Genomic DNA, 23,692 nt, shown 5'->3' on the forward strand with positions numbered 1-23,692 from the left:
ATCTGAAACTGAAAGTAATGTAAACCAATTAAAAGTGTTGTTTTATTAATCACATAACCCGAGGTGCGCGCACGGAGCAAGCTCAGAGCGCGCACCGTGCAATTCCGCATGCGCAAACGCGTACGCGCGCATGCGCATAAGTATTATGCGCGTACGTAACGCGCATACGCAGCACGCGCGCATGCACGAACGTCAGCGCGCGTACTCTACGCGTATTTACGAGTGTAGCACGTACGACGCACGCATGCGTACGTACGCATGCGTACTGGGTGCGCGCTGCGAGCGCGTACTAAAACGTACGTATGCGTACGTATATAACGTACGCATGCGTACACAAAAAACGTACGCATGCGTACTAGGTGCGCGCTGCGAGCGCGCACTAAAACGTATGTATGCGTACGTAGATAACGTACGCCTGCATACATGAAAAACGTACGTAAACATACTAGGTTCGCGCAGCCTAAAAATTTATAGAAAAAAAAAAAGAAATAAAGTGGACATAAGTTAATAGAAGATATTAACTATGCTGTTCAACTTTATCCAAATTCAAAGAAAAAAAAAAATGACCCACACAAAATTAAAGGATACAGATAATTTATAAATGTATACATAGGGAAATTTTTGTAAAAGAAGTATATAAAAAATATATTAAAAAAATACAAAATTAGCATTTAAAAAACCTTTGAAATTCACTGAAAAAACCATAGGTTTCACACACGTCATAGTTAGGAATTAGCATTTAAAAAACCTTGCAAATTCACTGAAAAAACCATAGGTTTCACACATGTTATAGTTAGGAATTAGCATTTAAAAAACCTTACAAATTCACTGAAAAAACCATAGGTTTCACACATGTTATAGTTAGCTGGACATTTCACTCGTAAAAAACCAATGAAATTCCCCCGTTATAGTTAGTTCAGCTAACTATAACTCGCACGCCCGCAATCCACTGCTGATGACGTCACATATTACATCACTCATGACATGGTCAGTGACATCACTCATGATATCACTGATGACATCTCAAATGACATCACTGATGACATCACTGATGATGTCATCCATGTGAAAAATTAGCACATCTTCTCACACCCTAATATAACTTTTGATACACCAACTCAAAATTTAAGAGTTCAAATGTCAAAACTATACATACTGCAATACCAATAACTACATACCCACTTATTAACTCTTAGGTCTACATACACCTCCAATCATTCAGCTGTACAGTCACTCATACTTACAGTCACTCCATACAAAACTATCTTATGCATTTATACACCTATATAGACACTCACACACCACCAATCATCCATAGAGGTACTCTCACACTTAGTCAGTCACGCAAATAATCACACTCCCATATACTCAGCTATGCGGTTATACACACTAAAGTTCACTTAGTCATAAAAAAGTACCACATTCTTACCCTCTTATAGAATCATTCATACAAGCACACACTCATCCATACAGTCACTTTCACAATCACACACTCTCATATCTACTCACTTATATACTCTTACACGCACATATACTGACTTTCACATATGTAGTTAGTCACAAATGTACTACTGAGATATACTTTCAATCCCTAACACACCCATACATACACTCACTCAACCATACAGTCCATCACAGATGCACTCTTAAAACCATGCACCCATAGAATCACCCACTCACACATTTATGAATAGAGTCACACACACCCTACCCACACAAACACTCAGGCACCCATACAGATACTCAGACAACCAATCAATAACCCATATAGACACTCATATAGCTATTCACAAAACCATGCAGCCACTTATACACCAACAACAGACACATACAGACATTCACACAGTTTAGTCACTAGTCTGCAATAAGATACATTTAATGACTCACAGAGTCAGTTACGCACCTAGAAAATCATCCATTCACACACTTATACACCCACTCACTCTTCAACAGGCCTTTCCCTATATATATTAAACATATTAAAATTGTTCAGAAACACACATTCACTGGATGACATCATCAGTGATGTCATCAGTGGTGTCATTTGAGATGTCATCAGTGATGTCATGAGTGATGTCACTGACCATGTCATGAGTGATGTAATATGTGACGTCATCAGCAGTGGATTGCAGGCGCGCGAGTTATAGTTAGCTGAACTAACTATAACGGGGGAATTTCATTGGTTTTTTACGAGTGAAATGTCCAGCTAACTATGACATGTGTGAAACCTATGGTTTTTTCAGTGAATTTGTAAGGTTTTTTTAAATGCTATTTCCTAACTATAACGTGTGTGAAACCTATGGTTTTTTCAGTGAATTTATATATATAGATATACACACATACATATGCATATGTGTGTGTATATATATATATATTTTTAAAAAAAAAGGGGTTTCACTTACATGATACATGTCTATATATTTTTTAATAACATTTTTATTGGATTTTCATGGTACATGCTGGGCCGTGGCCCTATACATAGAATTTGGGGATTAAATAAATCAAGCATACCCATACATGGACAAAATTGTAACTCCTGCACAACTTGCAGATAAAACAACGTAAACATCGCACAGATAGACTCAGATCCCCTATGCCTTGAGGAGTCCAATAGCATAACAATAGACAGTTTCATGTTGTAGTTCGGGTTGCTCGGTGACCAGTAATATGTGTAGGTAAGTCATGCCGTGGGTCCGGAGGTGGAAGTGGAGGTAGGTCGATGCCTCGATATATAGCCAAGCGAGACCATATTTTCCTGTGCTTTCGGGGACAGCCTCGGGCCTGAAACACTGCGATCTCTGTGCCCATGCATTGGTCTAAGACCTTTTTCCATCCACCCATCTTCGGAGGGGGCACCCCTTTCCACAGCTGGGCGATATCATGCTTAGCAAGAGTGAGAGCCAGAAATAGTAAATGCTGTTTATACCGATTCCCGCCTATCCCCTCAGTGCTGTGGAGGAGGAACAGTTTTGGGTCGAACGGGAGATCCCATGACAACCCCACACCCAGGCAGGACGAGTTCTTCCGCCGAAATGGCTGTATTGCTGTACAGCTCCAGACCGTATGCATAAAGGTTCACATCTCAAACATAGGGGGGACTGAATGGCACCCATCCTCCATAGCCGGGATCGTGTGTAATAGAGAAGGTGTAAATACTTGAATAGTATGAGGTGGTAGTGTGACAACACCGCCGCCCCCAGAGGGCTTGCCAGGGCCTCAGTCCAATCATTGTGATCAGATCCAGTATGTCCTCTAACCATGCCTTTTTTATTTTATGTATCGTCATGCGGATGTGTGTAGTCAGCGTTTGGTAAAACTGGCGGATCTTCTGTGTGCCTAGATCCCCAATTAACAGACGGCCTTCAAGGGGATGGAACACGGACAAGGTCTCAATGGAGTGAATACGGGGAGCCTGTGCATGTCGTAACTGGAGCTATTTATAAAATTGCGTCCTGTGAAGATGAAACTCTTTCTGCAATTGCTGAAAATACTTTAGTGTGGTACACTGCGTCACATCCCCCAGAGTAGATATACCCACTAGGTCCCATTTACAAAACCCCACAGGGCGTCACAGAACGAAGATGTGTACCATACCATAGTGGGGTCGCCTGTGTGAGGCGACCATGCAATCCCATCTTTCGGACCGTGTACCTCCAGAGCTGGATCACTGTTTCGAAATTCTGCATGCTATAAAGGAGCTGAAGGAGGGAAGTATCCTCCATTGCCATATGCTCAAGTGCAAACGCCAGGTCGGTCTGTTGGGGAGTTGTACCACCATTCATTTATAATGAGCAGGTGGGATGCTGCATAATAAGTGTACACGTCCGCGCGCTGCAATGCCCCCGCAGTTCGTTGACTGTGCACATGTATTTAGTGCCGACCAGACCACCTCGTCATTCCACAGACATTTGTTATGTATTGCATTCATTTGCGTGAACCAGGCTTGTGGTATATTATAGGGGAGGTTCTGTAGCCTGTATAGTATTCTGGGTAGTGAGACCATTTTAAAAATCGCTGAACGCCTGTACAGTGAGAGCCGGAGGGGAGCCCAAATTGCGTCTCGTCCTGAGGCTGATGATAAGCGGGTTGATGTTATGTGCCCACAATGTCTTTGGGCAGGGCAACATGAAAATGTCCAGATATTTAAAGCCGGCGGTTGCCTGAGACAGTTGTGTCATCCATGCACCATGCCCCTGATCTCCGCATACCGGGAATAGCACAGATTTGTCTGGGTTGGTATGGAGCCAGGTGGTCTGGCCGAACACTCAGAGGATCTGTAGGATTCGAGGTCCTGAGAACCACGGATCCGTCATAAAGAGCACATCATCCGCATATAGCGTGATGCGATCAGATTGGGACCATGACCATTTGAAGCCTCTGAGCACCGGGTCGCTGCGCACCCATGCCGCTAAGGGTTCCACGGCAATAGTAAATAAGAGGGGAGACAGGGGGCAACCCTGTCTCGTACCACGGCAGATCGGGAATGGGGCCGACCGGTGTCCAGCGATCCGGACTGAAGCGATCAGGTTCATATAAAAGTAGGCGTATATATGCTGGAAAACGGGGCCCGAAGATTTCCGCTGGGTGCTACAGCTCCGGAGTTTTGGCCATGGCATTATGGACCCGTCTAATATTGTGAAAGGTGGCACTGTGTGGCATGAAGCCGGACTGATCCGGAAGAATCAAATCCTGCACACAGGTCCGCAGACGATCGGCGAGGATTTTGGCCAGGAGTTTGGGCTCCAAGTTATTTATTTTTTTTTTTTTTTTTTTTTATTGAGAATACATGAGTCAGTACATTCGAGATAGTCAATATAGAACATAATGTACATACAAACCGTACGTATATGGTCCTTTTAAAAAACAAATAGCATATACAATGGCAGAATAATATACAATTAAAGAAAATGTCACCACTTAATACACCAAAAAAAAAACAACAAAAAAACATTGTGGTTATAAACACTAAATAGAATTTATATTCAGAGATCTGAAGACAAATATTGCTCAAATGAGCCCCAAATTTGACATCCCAGTTTCCTCTTACGCTGGCCTTTAATAGCATATAAACTATACTACATATTATAAACCTGATAAAACTGAGCCCGCCATGCCTCGAATGTGGGCGGTTCTTTCTGGAGCCAGTACGAAGTTATACTTCACCTAAGAACTGCAGTAGCAAGAAATATTAGATATATCTGCTTCTTTGGTATCCCTTCTACCTACGTTCCCATTTCCACCCCCAACAAAATCTGCACAGCTGTTAATTGTATAGAAGCACCAACAATTTTTGTTAAAAGCTGCTGCACCTGATGTAAAAGTCTAGCTAAAGAAGAACAAGAAAAAAAAATATGTATATCATCTGCGGGAGAATGCCCACATCGGAAGCATTCCCCTGTATGAGCCCCACTCCATTTTGAGGTTTTATCTGGAGTATAGTATAAATTAAAGAGTGATTTGAAGTGTTGAGCCGACAATTTAGCAGATAAAAATAGTTGGATTGCCAAATTAATAGAGACCTCTAAATTTATGTCGGATCTTCCCAATCTGATCCCCCATTTTTGATTTTGCTCTTCTAAATCATCCAACTTAGTGCTAAGCATTAAGCTATATAAAGTGCCTATTCTTGCCGATTTCCGATTTGCTTCCACCAAAGGATTAATCATTATATTACCAGGCAGCTGCATTAAATACTGTCTGATTTGTAAATAATTGTAAAAATCTGCCCTAGGCAAGTGATAATGCTCACACAATTGATCGAATGACTTCAGCCCCTCTGTAGAATATAAATCGCCCACCAAACGTATACCTTTTATTCTCCAATTATAAACCACCCGGTCCCAAAACGCCGTTGGGAAAAAAGTTGTAGCAGCTAGTGGTGTATACCAAGAAATTTTCCCAAAATGATACATTTTCCTAACGGCTTTCCACACTTTATAGGCTGCCCCTAGGACCTTAAATCTAGTACGCTTGTAATAGCTCCAATCCAAATTTAAAAAGAGACAATTTTTTGCTTTAACACCCAAGAGCATCTCATAAATAGAAGGACACTCCGCCATATCTAAGGATGAGAAGTATATTCATTCTTTGTAGCATACATGCATAATAGTACAAGGTAAAATCCGGTACCGACCACCCTCCTACCGACCGTGGCAAAACCATATATCTCATAGCCCGCCGGGCCTTTCCCCTAGACCATAAAAAACGCATACAGATAGATTGTAATTGCATTAAACTTATATGGGAGATTTCTAAAGGTAAGCATCTAAACAGGTATAAAATTTTAGGGAGAATCATCATTCTAAGTAAATTACATCTCCCTACAAGGGAGAGGTGTAAACATTCGGCTCTATCTAATTGTTTCTGTACACCGACTAATACCATCCCAATTTGCCTTAACAAGATCTGTCGATGAAGCTCTGATCTTGACACCCAAATAATTAACCTCTTCATAAACCCTCGAGTCAGAGTAATCTGGTAAGTTAGTGCACAATATCTGAGTTTTGGCTGTATTCAACTTATATCCGGAGGCTGCGCCGAATTCCGAAGCGAAGTATTCAATTTCCTGCATTGCGGCCAGCGGTCTAGGGGAAACAATAGCTACATCGTCCGCATATGCTAGGACTTTAAACTGATAATTTTGAATATTTACTGGCTGTATCTTGACACTTAAATCAAGCATCTTCAAAAACGGATCAATATATAAAGAAAAAAGTAAAGGAGAGCATGGGCACCCCTGCCTAGTACCGCGTTGAATCTGTACAACCTCCGACTCGAGTCCCATGGTGCTAATTCGGGCCACAGGTTGGCGATATAAAGTCTGTATCGAAGCTATGAACTCCTGGACAAAACCCCGTAGCTTCAATAGTTCCCATAAAAAATTCCATGAGACTCGGTCGAAGGCCTTCTCGGCATCTAGCAAAATTAAAGATAGCGGTTCTCTTGATACATTAGCATAGTCAAAGAGTGTAATTACTCGATTAACATGATTAGTCGTACCCCGGTGTGGAATAAATCCATGTTGAATATTAGAGACTAATGGGGTAATGACTGATGATAGCCGAGCGGCCAATATCTTTGAATAGATTTTCCCATCTACATTTAAAAGTGATATTGGGCGGTACGAGCCAGGGAAATTTTTCGGCTTATCCTTTTTATGAAACACAACAATTCCGGCTTCGTCCCAAGACTTAGGGGCACCCTGCTTCTGGGCGGCTATAATTGTAGCAAGGAAATCAAATTTCAGTACACAAAAAAAACTTTTATAGACTTCCAGTGGTATTTTATCTGGACCTGCCGCCTTTCCATTAGCCAACCCATTCACCGCTGTTTCTAATTCCTCGAGTGTGATTGGAGCGTCTAATCTTGCTGCCTCTTCATGAGAAAGCTCTGATATGCAGTATTGTCGAAGAAGGTTATTCGCTTTGTCATCATCATGAGCCTCGCCTTGGTAAAGGTTACTATAAAATTGTCTAAACACTTCTAAAATACCACTTGCATCTTCAACCAAGATTCCATTCTGATCTATGATATTATCAATTTTTTGGGCGGCTATTCTTGCTCTAAATTTTAGGGCGAGGCACCTGCCACTTGCCTCCCCATACTCATATTGCAATTGTCGTTTAATCATAAACTTTTTCGCAGCTTCCTGAGACCACTTGAGATTGATTTTTGCTTTATAACGAGCTACCTCTGCTGTAAATTGACTTATATCACTCCCAGTATGGATCCCCTGCATTAGCGATTCCTCAGCCCCAATCAAGGCCTTATAAAGGGCTTGAAATTTCGCCGCCTGTTGCTTTTGATTGTATAACCCGTAGCTCAAGACTTCTCCCCTAAAAGCAGCCTTAAAAGCATCCCAAACAAAAGCAGGTTGGGTGCTTTCTCGATTCACTCTGAAAAAATTGGTGATCCATTCCTTCATTTGTTCTACAAATAACTGGTCAAATAATAGCTTTCGATCAAAAGAAAACGGCCTAGGCTTCCTAACTGATAAAGAACATTTTATAGATATAACAACTGGGCCATGATCAGATGTAATTCGTGGATATACCTGGATAGATGCTTGATGCAAGATAGATTGAGGAACCAAGAAATAATCCAGTCTAACTTTTGATGAGAAGATGAGTAAAAAGTATATCCTGGCTCTGCCCCCCGCAGAAAGGACCAGGCATCTACTAAGCCATGTAACTGCATTACTGATTGTATAGCTTTAAAGACACAAGGTTTTCTACCCCTATACTGAGTAGTCTCCTTGAAATCATTTAATGTCAGATCTATGTTAAAATCCCCACAAAAAATCAAGGGCATAGACCAAGTCGATAGCTCAACATTCAAATAGTCTAGAACAGACTCCTCATCACTATTAGAGCCATATAGTCCACAAATTGTACAGGTCATACCACCTATAATGCATTCTACTATTGCCCATCGACCCATTGTATCAATTAGAATCCTGCCAGTAGTACTTATATGATTTTTGGCCAGTATTGCAACCCCCCCTCACTGTACAGGTGTATTTAGTACAAGCGATTAAAGCAAATCCCAGCTCTTCCAACAATCGCCGCTTTGCCCATACAATGTGGGTCTCCTGGAGACATATTATATCACAGCATAGCAGCCTCAGCTCCTGTGCCACTCGACGTCTTTTATCTAAGGAATTTAGGCCCCTAACATTCAATGTACCAATCCTAAGACCCCTATCTGCCATAAAATAGGCCTGTACTTCTATCACTAGTCATAAAGACCAGATTAACTTTGGGCTCCAAGTTAATGAGGGAGATGGGGTGGTATGAAGAAGGTTCCACAGGTGGGCTGCCCGGCTTCGGGAATAGGACAATCTCTGCGTGTCGCCAGTCCTGGGCAGCACGCGTTGGTCTACCGCTTCCTGTAGTACCTCCAGGAGGTATGGACCCAAAGAGTTCATGTGTGGTCCAAGGACCTCCATGGGGAATCCATTTGGTCTAGGGGCCCGCCCTGGGTGCATTGCAGCCAGTGCTGCACTGAGCTCATCTGTTGTAATGGGGGTGTCAAGTTGGTCTCGCACTTGATCTGCAAACCTTCGTGGGGGAATATCACTTAAGAATTCGGCTATTAATGCCTCCAATATCTGTTCGTGGTGCGCATAAAGTAGTGACCAAACTCCCACACAACCATCCCAGGGGACGAGTATAGGACACCATCTGTGCCGCGCAGTACTGGGACGTTCGCCGGGGACCCCCCTACCAGCCATAGCCTATGGAGCATTTTGCTTGACTTGTTCCCCCACTGGTAGATTTGATGCTGTGACGCCAGCCAGATTTCCTTTGCCTCACCCATGAGATGTTGCTTTATATGTTGTTGTGTCTGGAGCAAATTTTGTTGGAGGAGTGGGCTAGGGACAAGGACGAGTTGCGCTTCCAGGGCCCTCTGGTTGGTTTCCAATTCGACCGATTGCTCCAAGCGTTTACATTTTTCATGGGGATGATAACTTATATCCACCTCGTGGATGGTGGGTTTTAGGGCTTCCCACAGGGTACACTTAGATGAGGCAGAGGCCACGTTGAACTCAAGGTAATCGGAGACTGCACTAGCCAGCCTCTCATGATAATCGGGTGCTCAGAGGTGCCATGGTGACATGCGCCACCTAAAGGTTGCTTTTTTTTAGAATGAATGTGTAGTTTAAAGGAGAACTGAGAATTATCTGAAAGCCCTCTGGACAGGTGGGGTACTTGAGAGAACTGGTGGATGTAGCTATGTGGCGTGCATATATAGTCCAGTCAGTGCAGAGAGCCATGGACGGCCGACATATGTGTGTAACTTAGTTCGGTGGGATGGTATTCATGCCATACATACGACCATCCCAACTTCGATCTACCTGTTTGGGGTTCTCGTCCTGATCCACGCCTTCTATCCAGCGCGACATGACATTGCTCCAATCCCCACCCAGGAGTGTTGACCCCTCTGGAAGTTCTCCTCCTAGTCAAATGATTCTATCTATAAACAAATCTCCCAGTGAGGGGAGAGCATATACACTGCCTGCGTTTATGTGCACTCCATGCAGTGTGTCTGATAGTATGACGTATCATTCTCCCCCCCCCAGAATCTAGCCAGTGCTTAGTAGGAACAAAGGGGATGCAGAGATGTATTAAAATGGCGGTCCGACGAGACCCCCTGGTAAACCCTGCATGATAGATCGTGTGATATCCGAATCTGGCCAGGGATGGGGCCTTGGTGCCCTAGAGGTGGGTCTCCTGTAGGAGAAGGATTTCAGCCCGTATTGCTTGGCGAAGGATGGCGCCCCATTTAATTTTGTTGAGCGAACCCCTGACATTCCAGGATACCACAGTCAACGCCCTGAGGGGGGAGACATGTGTCGGCGTGGTCATCTATCGTCTATATTTGTGATTTTGAAGACTGATATGATGAGCTCTGAGTGTAACATCTGTGCGTATATAAAAACTGTAAACAATCTAACATGGAACCCTATGCACCCCCCCATAGCCCCCTGATACTGCCATAAACAAGGAGCATCTGTTGCGGTGAGGGGAACCCCTGACACCCAACGAGGGGCCTAGAGCACCTCCTCCAACAGTACCCAAACTTCCCATATAACATTAACATAAAATATGAATGTCTGGGGTAAGATGGTCCTGTGGCTGGGCATCCACGCCAACTCAGTGTTCAATGTGGGGTAAGATTCCTTCTGGAGAATGACATATGACAACCTTTGGAGGCCAGGGAGCTAATGACAACTGTTAATTTTTAAGATGCCTGCCTCGGGCTAGAGGAGCGCCGGTGGGAGCCAGATGTGTGTCTTCTCTTTGATTTGTTCCTCTTTGGTCTACTCCTCTGTGAACCCCGGGAGGAGTCTGATTCCAGCTGTGGCTGGATATGTGGCTTCAGGTGGGGACGTTCATCTGTCCAGGCAAAGACAGCCTCTGGTGAATCAAAGAAGTGGGATTTGGAATTATATATGACACGCATTCGGGCCGGATATAGGAGCATATATTGCATGTTGAGGTCTCGTAGTCTACGCTTCGCCGCCGCGATTGTACCAATCGGGTATAATCTTGAAAGATCATTATAGGCCGCAAATCAAATAGGAGTTTGTCTCTTTGTGATCTGGCAAATTGCAATATAGCGTCCCGGTTCGCATAGTTCAGCAGACTCGAAATTACCGGCCTCGGGCTTTCTCCCTTGGGTGGTTTCTTCGTTAATGCCAGGTGGGCTCTCTCCACCACAAAGCAGGTGGATAGTTTCTAAGCGGGCAATAGATCCGTTAACCATTGAGTGATGAAATGATTCATGGAAGAGCCCTCGCAGCCCTCCGGGAAGCCAACAATGCAAAGATTATTACGCCTGGAGCGGCCTTCTGCATCCTCCACCCTGGATGCCAGCTCCTGCGACACCATCGTTAGCTTATTAACTTTTTTCTGTAAGGTAGATACGGTATCTTCGGCCGTCAAAACGTGTCTCAGCTTCGGTAATGCGGTCCACAGCTTTCCTAAGACCCTGTTGCAAGAGGGAGACCTCGGATCACACTGCCCCTTTCCTGGCATCAAGCGTGTCTCTGGCCTCGGTGATCGCCGACAGGATGCCATGTTATCTGGCACCACACCACCCGTGTCTTCCCTGGTGGCGCCGCCCGAGGTCGTAGCTTAGTGGTCGAGGGTGCTCTGCTTGGTGTCTGCGCCTCCCGGGCCTGTCTTTACCCATGACGGTAGGTAGGAGGGAGCCGCAAGGTTCCTATGGCTGAGGGGCATCTCTTGGTTAGGATATCACTGCAAGCCACTGAGTAGCTGCCCAGGCATTTCTGTTGTTGCGCCACGGAACACCTCCGCAGACTGGGCCTCACGGAATCCGGCTCGTCCTGGGCCGCAAGGCGCACCAAGCCTAGCCCGGCCGCCTCCGCTGCCCACGACGGTCAGCCAAGTAGGCCCCTTAGTGTGATCAGACTCGCCGGACCCCCAGCCCGCAGTGCGCCCCATCCCATCCCCAGACCTCCTGCGCAGCACTGTAGCCAACGCCCTCCCTCTTCTGGCACGATATAGATGTTCTCGACCATAGGGCTCTTCACTTCTGGTTCAAATGTAAAACCAGAGCGTCCAGGCCGTGCGCCGCACCAGCATGACTCCTCTGCCGCCCCTGGGGCATTCAGGCGTAGAGATGTCCAAGGGCACCGCGCCACACGGGGAGCCACAGGCCGAACCGGAAGACACGCACACCCAGGGAGTTGTCTGGGGGCGCGCCGGCTGCAGAGCGGTTTCTCTCTCGCTGCAGGCCCACCCTGGCGCCAGGGATCACTGCAGTGGCGACAACGTGTCCCCTCAGCACTGGGCCTTGAGTGTTCTCCCCTCACCTTCGGGATCTCGACTAGGCCCTTATCTCTCCTGGCTGCTCGTTGGATCAGGGGCTTGAGAGCCGGGCATGTTATGGCCTCTGACTGGCCCCAGACTGTGCCGCGCCTCCGGATGTGCGGTGCGCCGGCAGGGGGTCACCGCCTCACACTCCCTGGCCAAGAAGGGTTGCTCCAGCCGTCTGCCCAGTTTGCACCACAGCCGATGTGCTCCACAACACAGGATTAGGACGGATTAGTTCACTTCTTTGGTGTGGACGTGCAGAGCTTTACCGAGTTGCGTCCGCCATGTTGGCTGTCCAAGCCACGCCCCCTTGGTTGTAAAGGCATGCATGTTAAAGGCATATGCTTGGTAAAGATTTGCGTGGTAAAGGCATTGAATGGTAATGACTGCATGGTAAAGGCATGCATGGTTCCATCATACATCTATTTTTGCCTCCTCCATGCACACTTAATGGTGTCTTTGCATGTATTAGATTGGTCTAACATTTTGTGTGCCGAAGTCAGTGAGTTACGTGCAGAAATTACATGTTTCGTGCTGGAATTCAGAATGTGGGGAACTTTCAAAGTCATAATTAAATCATACAGTATCAGAAGAAAGAATATTTATAATCTAATAATCTATAAAAAAAAAAAAAGAATAATACTGTAGAAAGGGACAAGAGTAATGTGGATTTTTCCCAATATTGGACAAATCAGACACAGCTTCATGCACTTCATAGTTCAGTGCTGACCACAATTCTTACTCACCCATAGTCTGACATTCAACCACTGGCTCTTCTTGGAAATTAATTTCATCCTCAGGTTCATTACTTAGTGAACACACAAATGAGATACCGGGATCAGCTGTTATTGAGCAAAACAATATGAAAAGTTAATAATTAAACACACCCCAGCCAGTATATTGGAAACCTGCTCTGAACACAAAGTCAAACAAAATCACGCTACAAATTAGAGAACCACCTATCTGAAACTGTGCAGCTTTGTTTGCACCTAACCATATTCAATCATTATGGACGCAACAGAGCATAACAAAGAAAGATGGCCAGATATACACTGTTCACCCTGGCAAACATTTGTGAAGTCTATTTGAGCCATGCCACTGCACGGGTCCCCTTTCTTGTTGTTGTGGAGGAAATAGGACACCAGAGTGCCAATGCCGGTGGGGGAGTTGGTGGCACTTTTCTTGAATGAACTGCAGGACAAGTGTAGGCCCCCAATATAGGCAGAGTGGCATAGCTCAATAATGCTACTGAGAGACATTATAGCCTTAGACCCCGCGGTAGCGGGCTCTACTGTCCATTAAAGGCCGACTCCAGTGTTAAAGACCTGATCCGAAGGCCCGCTACAGAGGGCTCTAAGGCTATTAGAACATTCCACCCCTAGAGGGCAGAATGTTCTAATTTTCAAAAACAATGGCAGGTGCCCGAGGGTTTGAAATCCCTCGAGGTCTGTGAGGTCTTTGTTCACAGCTGTTGCTGTGAACAAACATTGGAATGTTGATGCTCCGGGCTTCTACCAGCCACTAGAAGCCCAGAGCACTCCAGTGTCTTCATTTGAGCTCTCAAAATTCCAATGTTCTAATAAATGGTACTGCCTGTTTGGGTTCTTCGTGAAACATCAGAGATTGCTGCAGTGAGATAGGAGACTGGTGGCATCACATTTTATTGTTGGATCCCTGAGCGTGCAGTCACTGAGGGGGATTTTGCCTGAACTGAGGTGGCAGGGAAAACAGCTGGGGAGAGAAGTGAGACGACAGCTGGATGAGGTCAACTGCAAGGATTAGTGAGAAACACCACACGTGATGACTTTGGAGCAGCGGCAGAGAGAGATAGGCACTGGAATGTGTTGGCACACTTACTGGCGAATATCTACAAGTTCGAACTCTCGAATCTCATGGACTAAGCTATACCACTTGACGTGGAACGTTCTCAGAAGGACAACTACATTTATCTGTTAGCCAAAAATGAGGTACAGGCAGGGAGTAAAAGTGCTGTACAGACACTGAACTGCTCTTTCTGGGTGTAACCGAAAGACAATACATAGTCTGGATCTCCTGCACCACCGTACTGCATGGAAAGGAAAGCGTTAAGCTATTTTATTGTTATGGTCTATATTTATATTCCCTTTACTTTATTCCTCATAGAATATTGTATTAAATGGGCCTTATTTCATTCTATGCTATTAAATGCTTTTTAAAATCGTACAGTAGGTTTTGGTTACTTGAATTCCTGCCTGAATTGAAGAATTACAAATTACCCAAGAACTCGGCATTTCATCTGTGAGTTACCAGACACACCTACATGGAGATACGCCTCCTGTACAAGACACATGTCACTTTCAACTATTTAATGAATTTATTTCGATAAGGGCAATTGTAGCCAAAGTACTGCTTCAAGGTGATTTCAAAACAAAAGACAAAGCCCATAACAGGGCCAATTAGATGTATCTAACAATAGCCTCCAGCAAGGGAACCTGACCCAAAATGTGCCCACGAGCTAGGTCTGTAAAATGACTTCGTGAAGAGCTCAGTCAGTGGCTTCCTAAATGTTTAGTAGTTCAACTGTGCCATCAATGGTGAATGGATGGGATCATTAACTTTGCTCCCTGGACTCTCAGGGCTCTAACCTTCAGGTTTAGTGGTGGTGCTGTTCTGCGGGTTCAGGCTGCACCAGCAGCCATTCGTTAGCCTATTCATACCATTACTGAGCTAGCAGATGCACTGTAAACAGCATGATTTTGTAGAATATAGGTGTACTGCTCTCTTCTATGCCTCTGCTAGGACTGTACGGGGTCCTGATACAGCCGCAGGTGCCTCCAGTGACGAGCCTTTATTTATTTATTTTATTTTGCCGGTTTTGTATAGCGCGAACAAGACCCTTGCGGGTATCAGAGCGCTTTACAGGGCAAATATAGGTGATCGACATATACATATAAATACAATGAATTATGTGAATACAGTAGTGGTAACTTTTACAAACAAGCACATAGCTACAAGTGTATAAAAAAAAAAAAAAGTTCAGGTGAGTTTGGACAAGAGAATCGATTTCACTTCTTTTTTTAAAGAAGCCGCGGACAGATTAAGTCTTGTTTCTGGGGAAAGGCGTTCCAAATCCTGGGAGCCATTCCTGAGAAGGTACGGGTGTACGTTTTCTTCTTGGAGAAATGTTGTGGTTCAAGTAGAATATTATCAGAACTCCTAGTAGATCTATTATCACCCGATAGTACTAGTTTCTCCGCTAGGTATCTCGGGGTTCTGTGATGCAATGCCTTGTATGTCATACAGGCGATTTTCAAATGGATTCTGTTCTCAAAAGGTAGCCATTTGAGGGCAAGAAGCTCATGGGAGAAGTGGCAGTATTTTTTGGAACCTGCGATGAGTCTAGCAGCTGTATGGATTGAGGCTCTTAGAGGAGCGGTCGTTGATCTGGGAAGACCGCAGAGAGCGACACTGCCATAGTCCACTCTGGGAATTAATAGAGCTTGAACTGTCTGTTTAAAGTCATTTGCAGGAATAAAGGGTTGCAGTTTTCACAGGGTGTTCATCTAGAAATTTGCTCCTTTAGTTGCAGTGCTGATGTGCTTCTGCATATTTAGCTTATTGTCCAGGGTTATTCCTAGTGATTTAGCAGAATCAATGAAGAGAGGTTGACTGTTGAGTGCTGTTAGGTGCTTTATCCACTCGCGGATGATGGTTGTTTGGTTGGGGGGTGATTAAGAGGAATTTTGTTTTTAGGGGGGTTTAGTTTTAAATGGTTCTTTGCCAGTCAGGTCTGTGTTTTTTGGAGCGTTGCATTAAGGGACTTGATGTCTTCAAGTGACTGGACCTTAATGTAGAGTTGTGTGTCGTCGGCGTACAAGTGATATTGGATATTTGAGGAGTTGAGAAGCTCAGTGAGTGGTTCCATAAACAGATTGATGAGTGTCGGGGAGAGGGAAGATGCCTGGCGTACTCCCAAAGTGACTGGGGTGGGGTTAGATAAAGATTGGTTGATCTTGAATCTTTGTGTTCTGTTTTGGAGGAAGGAAGTAAACCAGTTTTAACACCGTTCCCGATAGTCCCATTCTATGTTTCAAGAGGTCTAGTAAGTTGTCGTGTTTGACTGTATCGAAGACTGAGGATAAGTCAAGCAGGATCAGTAAACAGGCTTTGTTTTGATCCAGTATTTGTAATGTGCCATCTATTATGTGGGTCATGGCTGATTCGGTACTGTGCCCTGATCGAAAGCCTGACTGGAATTGATCGAGCAGGTTGAAGTGGTCTATGTGGTTACTAAGCTGCGTGTGGACACATTTTTCTAGTAGTTTGGCCAGGGTCGAGATGTTGGATATTGGGTGATAGTTATTCAGGTCTGACGGGTCCGCCGATGGTTTCTTTAAGATGGGGGGGATACCTGACCAGCTTTGAGGAGGTCTGGGATGGTTCCTTGTAGAAGAGAGGTATTTATAATCCTAGTCCATAGGGGTACTAATAGTGGAATGAAGGCTTTTAAGTGGGTTGCTGAGAGAGGGTCTGTGAAGTGATTGGAGGGATTCAGAGCTGTGAGCGTATTTAAGATAGTTTCTTCGCTGTAGAAACTGAAGGCAGTCCAGGAGGCGTTGTTCTCAAGGTCAAGCTTTGCAGAGCAGTTAAGCGGAGTCCCTGTTGTGATCAGTGAGGAGTTCATGTGTGGGTCGGTATGGGATAATAGTTCGTTAAGTAGGTCTGTCTTTAAGTTTTCAGTCTTTGTTGTGAAAAAGGAGGCAAGTTCCTCGCAATTGGAGAGTGTTTCAGAATTAGCTTGGGGGGGGGGGGAGACACCATTAGATTGAGCTTTAATTATTTCGAATAATGTTTTGGGCCGATTCATGGCCTGGTCTAATTGTGTACATATGAAGTCAGCTTTTGATCGTCTAATCTTTCTGTAGTAGGAATTTCTCGTGCTTCTTAGTAATTTGAGGTGGGCAGAGGATGGTGCGGCTCTCCGTTGTCTTTCAATTGCTCTAAGTGATCTTCTGTCTTCATTTAGCCTACCATCGTACCAGGGGTTTGAGTCTTTTGTAGTGACTCTTTTCAATTGTAAGGGAGCTAAGTTGTCTAGTACCACGTTCATAGAGTGGAAGTAGTGATTGGTCAGATCATGTACATCCTTTAGTCCATCCCGTGGGGGCGTGAGGATATGACTAGCGGTTGCGAGTGAGGCAGGATTGATGTTTTTTTAGGTTCCTCTTTCAGATTTTCGTTCTTGTAGCTTGGACAGAGAGTAGTTTAACTGCTACCTTGATATGGAAAGTGATTATGTGTTGGTTGGACCAGTCGCAAGGGAGGATCGACTACAGCTGGGTAGAGTCTGCTTTGGCAATTACTAGATCGAGGGTTGAGCCTTTTTCGTGGGTGGGGCTGTCACAGATTTGGGACAAGTTAAGGTCGGACAGGAAAGCTTTGAGGCTATTGACCTCTGGGTCGTTAGGATCGTTCCAGTGGAGGTTGAAGTCCCCCAGGAAGATTTGAGTATTCTATTGTCCGGCATTTGTGGCTAGAATGTCGATTACGTGTTCGATGAAGGTAAGGTTGTTACCAGGACAACTAGTAGGAATTTGATTTAAGGGCACAACTGCATACAGACTAGGGCATGCGGGAGGATCTCGGGGAACTACCCCATAAAAAGCAGTATCAACATGTATGGCCTAGGCCACAATGTAACTGTAAATAGAATCCTTTACTGATGCCTCCCACGACATGTGTACCGTGAGCTCTGAATTATTGGGTATAGATGGACTATAACGTATTGCTTTGTTGCTTGTAAAGTAATGTTGGAATACTGATTGTACTAATAAACAGATTTAAAAAAAAAAAAAAAAATTGTTACCAGGAGGATGGTAGAATGAATGTAGTGAGCATATTGGCTTATTGTTCGTGATGTCTAGGCATAGGTGTTCACAGGAAGACAGCACCGGGGAGTTGGAGCGGTTCACAGAGAGGTTGTTGCAATGGATGCAGGCAATACCATCCCCTAGCCTATCCAGTCTATCTAGTCTTCTGATGTAATAGTTTGGGGGAACTAGTATCTCTAAGATGGGCGTGGATGATTTGTTTAGCCAGGTTTCCGCTAAAATTATAAGGTCGGGTTCATTGGTTATTATGAGGTCAGCTATATCAGCAGCATGACGTGCGGCCAATCTACAATTTAGTAGGATACATATTAGCTGGGCCTTGGTAGGAGTGGTGTTGTGGTCGTAAAAGATAGGTACTCTCTTGAGGTTATTTTCAACAATATCTCTGGGTCTTGTAACTCTAGAGGCATTGGACTGGATGGGTTGGATTAAAGACAGTTTCTGTGTGTTATCCGTGTACGCAGGTTTATAGGGTGGGGAAGGGAGCTCGTAGGAATGGAGTAGGGAAGTAAGATCTTTCGATGATAGGGTTTTTTTTCCTGATCGGGTGGGATGAAGCATTGGGGTAAGGTACTGTTTTCCATCTGGGGAGCATCTGAGACGGGGAGCTAGTGCATGACCGATGAGTGAGTCTCGCATGTGGCTTGGGTTGTAGCAGGATTAGGTCATGAATAGTTTGGATGTCCTCTTTGATTTGTTGTAGGGATAGTTTTATCTCTTCGAGTCTGGGGTCAGGTGTAGGAGTTATCGTATTGATAGCCTGGACTGTGGTTAAGTGAGGAGGGGTTATTGCTTGTGTGGGGTCCTGGGGCGTGACATGAGCTGGTTCGACGTATGGTGGATTTTCAGTGTGGTAGTCCGTGGAGAAGGGAGGGGTGGAGAAGGGACGTGAAGGGGTATTGATGTGTGCTTTAGGAGGATCTGATTTGTTGTATGGCATTATTTCAGAGTGGTAGTCACTGGAAAGGGGGGGGGGAGTAGAGAGGGGACGTGAGGGGGTATTGATGTGAGCTGTAGGAGGAGGTGCATTAGTAGTGCGGGGAGAAGGAGAGGGTTGGAGCGCGAACTGATCGGGAGTAAGTGTGTAAGGTGAGATTGGAGCAGAATCTGCAATGGAGTTACTGGGGATGGAGAGGGAGTTGGGGAGGGGTGTGCTATATAAAGGGTTGGCAGAGGTGCGGTTGTGGAGACGGTGAGTGGTGGTGGAGGGCGAGGGGGCATATGGGAGGGCTGGGGGCGAGGAGATGCGAGTGTGAGGCAAGCTGGGTATAGTAGAAATTATGGTGGTGCTGGGGGAGGAGTAGGGATTATGGAGATGTATGTCATTTAATGGGGTGTCGATTAGGCCTGGGGTGGGTGTATTTGTACTATGGGATACCAAGGGAGAATGTCTAGATGGGGAGTCAGTCAGAGCGCTGGGAGAGTGGTTTGATGGGGAGGTGGGATAGGGTCTTGCAACCTTCCCTTTGATGATCGGGAAGATGTTATCCAGTATATTAAGGTTATGGTCTGATGCCTGCATGAGGATGATCCCATTATAATAGATGGTAATTGTAGCAGTCGCTTTGTAGAACGGGATGGAATAATGGATAATGTAAGACCGTGTGCAGTTTTCTTAGTGGATGCAATCGAGAATAGGGCGAGAAAGGCTTTCCGCCATTGTGCTCTTTTTTTGGTGTAGAGAATGATGTTGTTCGTTATGTGCCCTTTGATATTTGAGAAGTAGAAAAAGAAAGAAAGAACTGCAGTCACATTTCACAGTTCTTCATTTTCAGGACTGCTGGTTGACTGCAAATGAAGAGGTGTGTATGAAAAATGTGGCTGTACATACTACTGTTTGTTTTGTGGTGACACCCCAACTCATCCCCAGGCACTTAGCCGTCTGAAGCACGCACAGGGAATGGAGAGCGCTCAGTATGAAGTTTTCCGCAGTTATTGTCGCAAACCATTGATACATACCTTTTGTCATGACTTGTAAATGGGAAGGGATACCCCTTTCAGAACCCCTCACATTTGCGAATCAGAAAGGGTTACAAAACCACTCTCCTGACTTAAAAAGTATTTTATGACATGTAAAAGGGTTTTTGTAGTATGTAAAACAAACCCTTTAGCAGTCACAAACCCAGTGATTTTACAAACTGTTTGGTTTGCAACCGCCGAGGGCTTTGTACATCAGGCCTAGAGTCACTGCTTCTTCCACCTAAAATGAGGCATCATCAGTGCTTAACAAAAAAGAGGCTGACTCATAACAGTGGATATAGCACACATTATTTCTTGCATTTGGGCACAATCTCTATGACTCTTACCTATGTTTTCATCTTCAGGCTCTGGATCTTCATGGAAATTCATTTCATCTCGTGGTTTTTCACTTAGTGAAAATACAGATGTGATAACAGGATCAGGTGCTAACAGTAAAAACAGCACAGAAAATTATTGCAAAACTTCCCTGACATCAGAAATTCTATAAAATCATTCCTATCCTCTTTACTGAGAACTGTCTGTGTGTAGAAGAATTAAATGTATCTACATGTCTTAGTTTTCTTGTGCATGCTAACTTAGCCTTCCAGATGTGGCTGTCTATGGGAGGTGGGTATGCTATGTCTTGACACAAAAGCTGAACATTAGCTTGCTCAGCCGAAACAGGTTACATTTTTGTTAGCCGAGAAGACCATCTACTAATTCTCATGGCTTCAGCAAGGCACCTGCTTGATCTCATGGTGGGAATTTTGTAATGTGATCAGTACTACAACCAAATGTGTAATAGGTTATACATTGGAGTTCTGTCTGGTGTAGGGATCCTGGCTCCAAAGCTGATGTATGGAGATCCCCTTGTCAGTTACCTCAGTGAGTCACAGACTATGTAATTTTTGCAATAAACACTTTTAGATTCCAATAAAAAAGTGAGACAGAATTTTCTTTGACACATGTAATCTGCAGTTGGTGCATTAGTTATTTCTTTTAGCATTTTCCTCAGCATGGAGCCCCACAAATCACAGCCTCTTTCAACAATTGTGGACAGTAAGGTTTGTGATGGATAAAGTGTAAACTCTCCAAGTACCATCTCTGGCAGCTAAGTTCATCTTTCAAATGTGCACAGACTCCTATTCTTAAACGACGACGGGTTATCTAAGCTACAAATTGAATGGCCATGGTGAACTGCCAGTGGCGTCAAAGGACATGTAAATACATGAATGGTTGGGCCCGGTTTCTTTTAAAACATTCAGAATGTTGGTATTATGTAAGTATGTCATCATGCATCCAGTGCATTTAATTCATGGGTAATAGAGATAAAGGAGAAGACACCTGACACATGCAACAAAAATACTGTGCCCGTGTATGCAGAAGTGATCTCTAACTCCTTATGCTATTCGCAAATTGACATAAGAAACATTACCTCCCAAGCACAAGCAAATACATGTCCTATTGTCAACTGGGAATGAAGGAGACCCATGGCATTTGTACCAAGAGCTCCCAAGAGCCTCACTCCCAACAAAAGGTGGAACCAACTTAGGTCTAGTATCAGTGGTACCTACTCGGCATGATGCATGCCTTGACCGCCACCTGTAATATCTCGAGCATCAGCAAATAAAGTAGAGAGCATATCTGCCCATCTCCCTACAGTACCTCTTCCCAGTCACCTCTTTGCACAGGAAATCACACCACAGCCGAATCCCTGCTTATGAAGTGCTGAAAAACAATGGGAATGAAGAAAACAACCATCTTAGGTGCTGTGTCAAACCGCAGCCATGCACACCTCTATAGCTCCCACCACCTAGTGAATCTCAGATCTCATCATGGATTTCATTAGCATTCACTCTAACAGCATTTCTTGTGTGCATGCTCGCATGTAACTCTTTGTCACTCCTGAACATACTCTTTCTATAATTTACGATGGGTGCCTGTATCCTTTACAAACCAAAGGCTTCCCTCTCTCAATCCTGAGTGGACCCCTTAGGCATTAATGGCGGCTGAATGTATGCTTGCTGACTATAATCAGTGCATGCTGTGGGCTACTCTTTGTTGCTTCTAGATAGATCCCTTGAAGAATGTATCCAGTCTTCCGGCATCCAGTGTGTCGGTCTTGCGTAATCTTGGCTGGATGCTGTAGATTTTTATCTATGTCTGCCTGTACCTAGTGCAGTCCTGCGGCAGCTCCTCTGTTACTCCTGGATCACCCTAAAGGGCATTTATTTTGGCTGTGTTTCACCTGTGCATGCCTGCAGGTTATTCCCCGTTGATACTTGATCGACTCTCTAGATCATTTACCCAGGGCTGACTGTACACAGTGCATACTTGCGGGTCACTCACCTATGGAAGCAAGATATAACATGGAGTGCCTGTCATGATTGGCTGTATACCTTGGTCTCCTCCTTTGTCACTGAATCAGGTACAACATTAAATAAATGTAACATGCATGGTTCGATCTACCATGCCTATTGCTTGTGTCACATGCTGAGGTGTTATGAGCTCAGAAAGAAGCACCACTTTGGTCTCTCACGCACAACACCAAAAGACTTCCCACACAGACCACACTGCAATTAAGTACTTTTATAATCAAGCACTCACTCACAGTGCAGTGTGTGCTACCACTCTGTGATTGTGCTTCAGGAGTATAATGCACTATATTAATGCAATTATGATCCCTTACAATATATTGGCCCCTAATAAAGAATAGAGGAGCTGTGGTTAATGCACGTAGTACTTTCTTGACAACTATAGCATTTTGACTCTAAGATCAAAATAAAAGACAGAGGGCCTCATGTAGGTAAATAAATTTTACCGGTTCTTAAATACCGAGCCGTACCGAATCGGTAAATTAGAATCGGTAAGTTATATGTAGGTAAAAATTCGGTAACAGTTACCGATTCGGTAACATTCGGTAAATACGAATCGGAATTCACCGATTCGGTAAATACCGAGGTGATAATTACCGATTCGGAAAATACCGAGGTGGTATCTACCGAATCGGAAAATACCGAGGTGGTATCTACCGAATCGGAAAATACCGAATCGGTATGTACGGATTCGGTAAATAACATCACATGACTTGACGAAACAGCTAATCCTGTGCAACGACAGCCCACCCAACCAGGAACTGCCCACACCCAGGCAGGTGTACACAATTAGCCGAAGTGGCCACACCCAGGCAGGTGTACATAATTAGCCGACCCTGGAGAGGCTTGGAGTGCAGAGGAGAGGCAGGGAGCAGTTGCATGTGCGAGCGGGAAACGAACAGCATGTCCAGCCAGAGAACACAGAAAGACGGAGTGGAAAGGAGGAGGAAGCTCAAATTCAGCCCCAAGGAACTCCAGGTGCTGGTGGAGGAGGTGGTGAAGCAGCACCAGAAGCTGTTTGGGAGGCAATCCCTGCAAGTGCCTGAGGCCGAAAAGCGCAACATATGGCTGGCCATCCAGGCGCAGGTCAATGCTGTGGGAGTGACCCACAGGGACATTGAGGTCCTCAAAAAGCGCTGGTATGACC

General features: G+C 44.8%; 1 protein-coding gene across 1 annotated transcript in view; it reads right to left on the minus strand.

The window, feature by feature from the left end:
* Positions 1-23,692, minus strand: part of LOC146821360 (uncharacterized) — a 450,624-nt gene that overhangs the window by 336,727 nt on the left and 90,205 nt on the right. Inside the window, exons 5-6 of the mRNA XM_085609832.1 lie at positions 20,518-20,616; positions 13,088-13,183 (exon numbers count right to left, since the gene is read on the minus strand). Coding sequence (XP_085465958.1) covers positions 13,088-13,183; positions 20,518-20,616 — 195 coding nt within the window. The remainder of the gene's footprint in view (positions 1-13,087; positions 13,184-20,517; positions 20,617-23,692) is intronic.

Source organism: Triturus cristatus, chromosome 6 (assembly GCF_964204655.1).
Source record: "Triturus cristatus chromosome 6, aTriCri1.1, whole genome shotgun sequence".
Classification (NCBI taxonomy): Eukaryota; Metazoa; Chordata; class Amphibia; order Caudata; family Salamandridae; genus Triturus; species Triturus cristatus.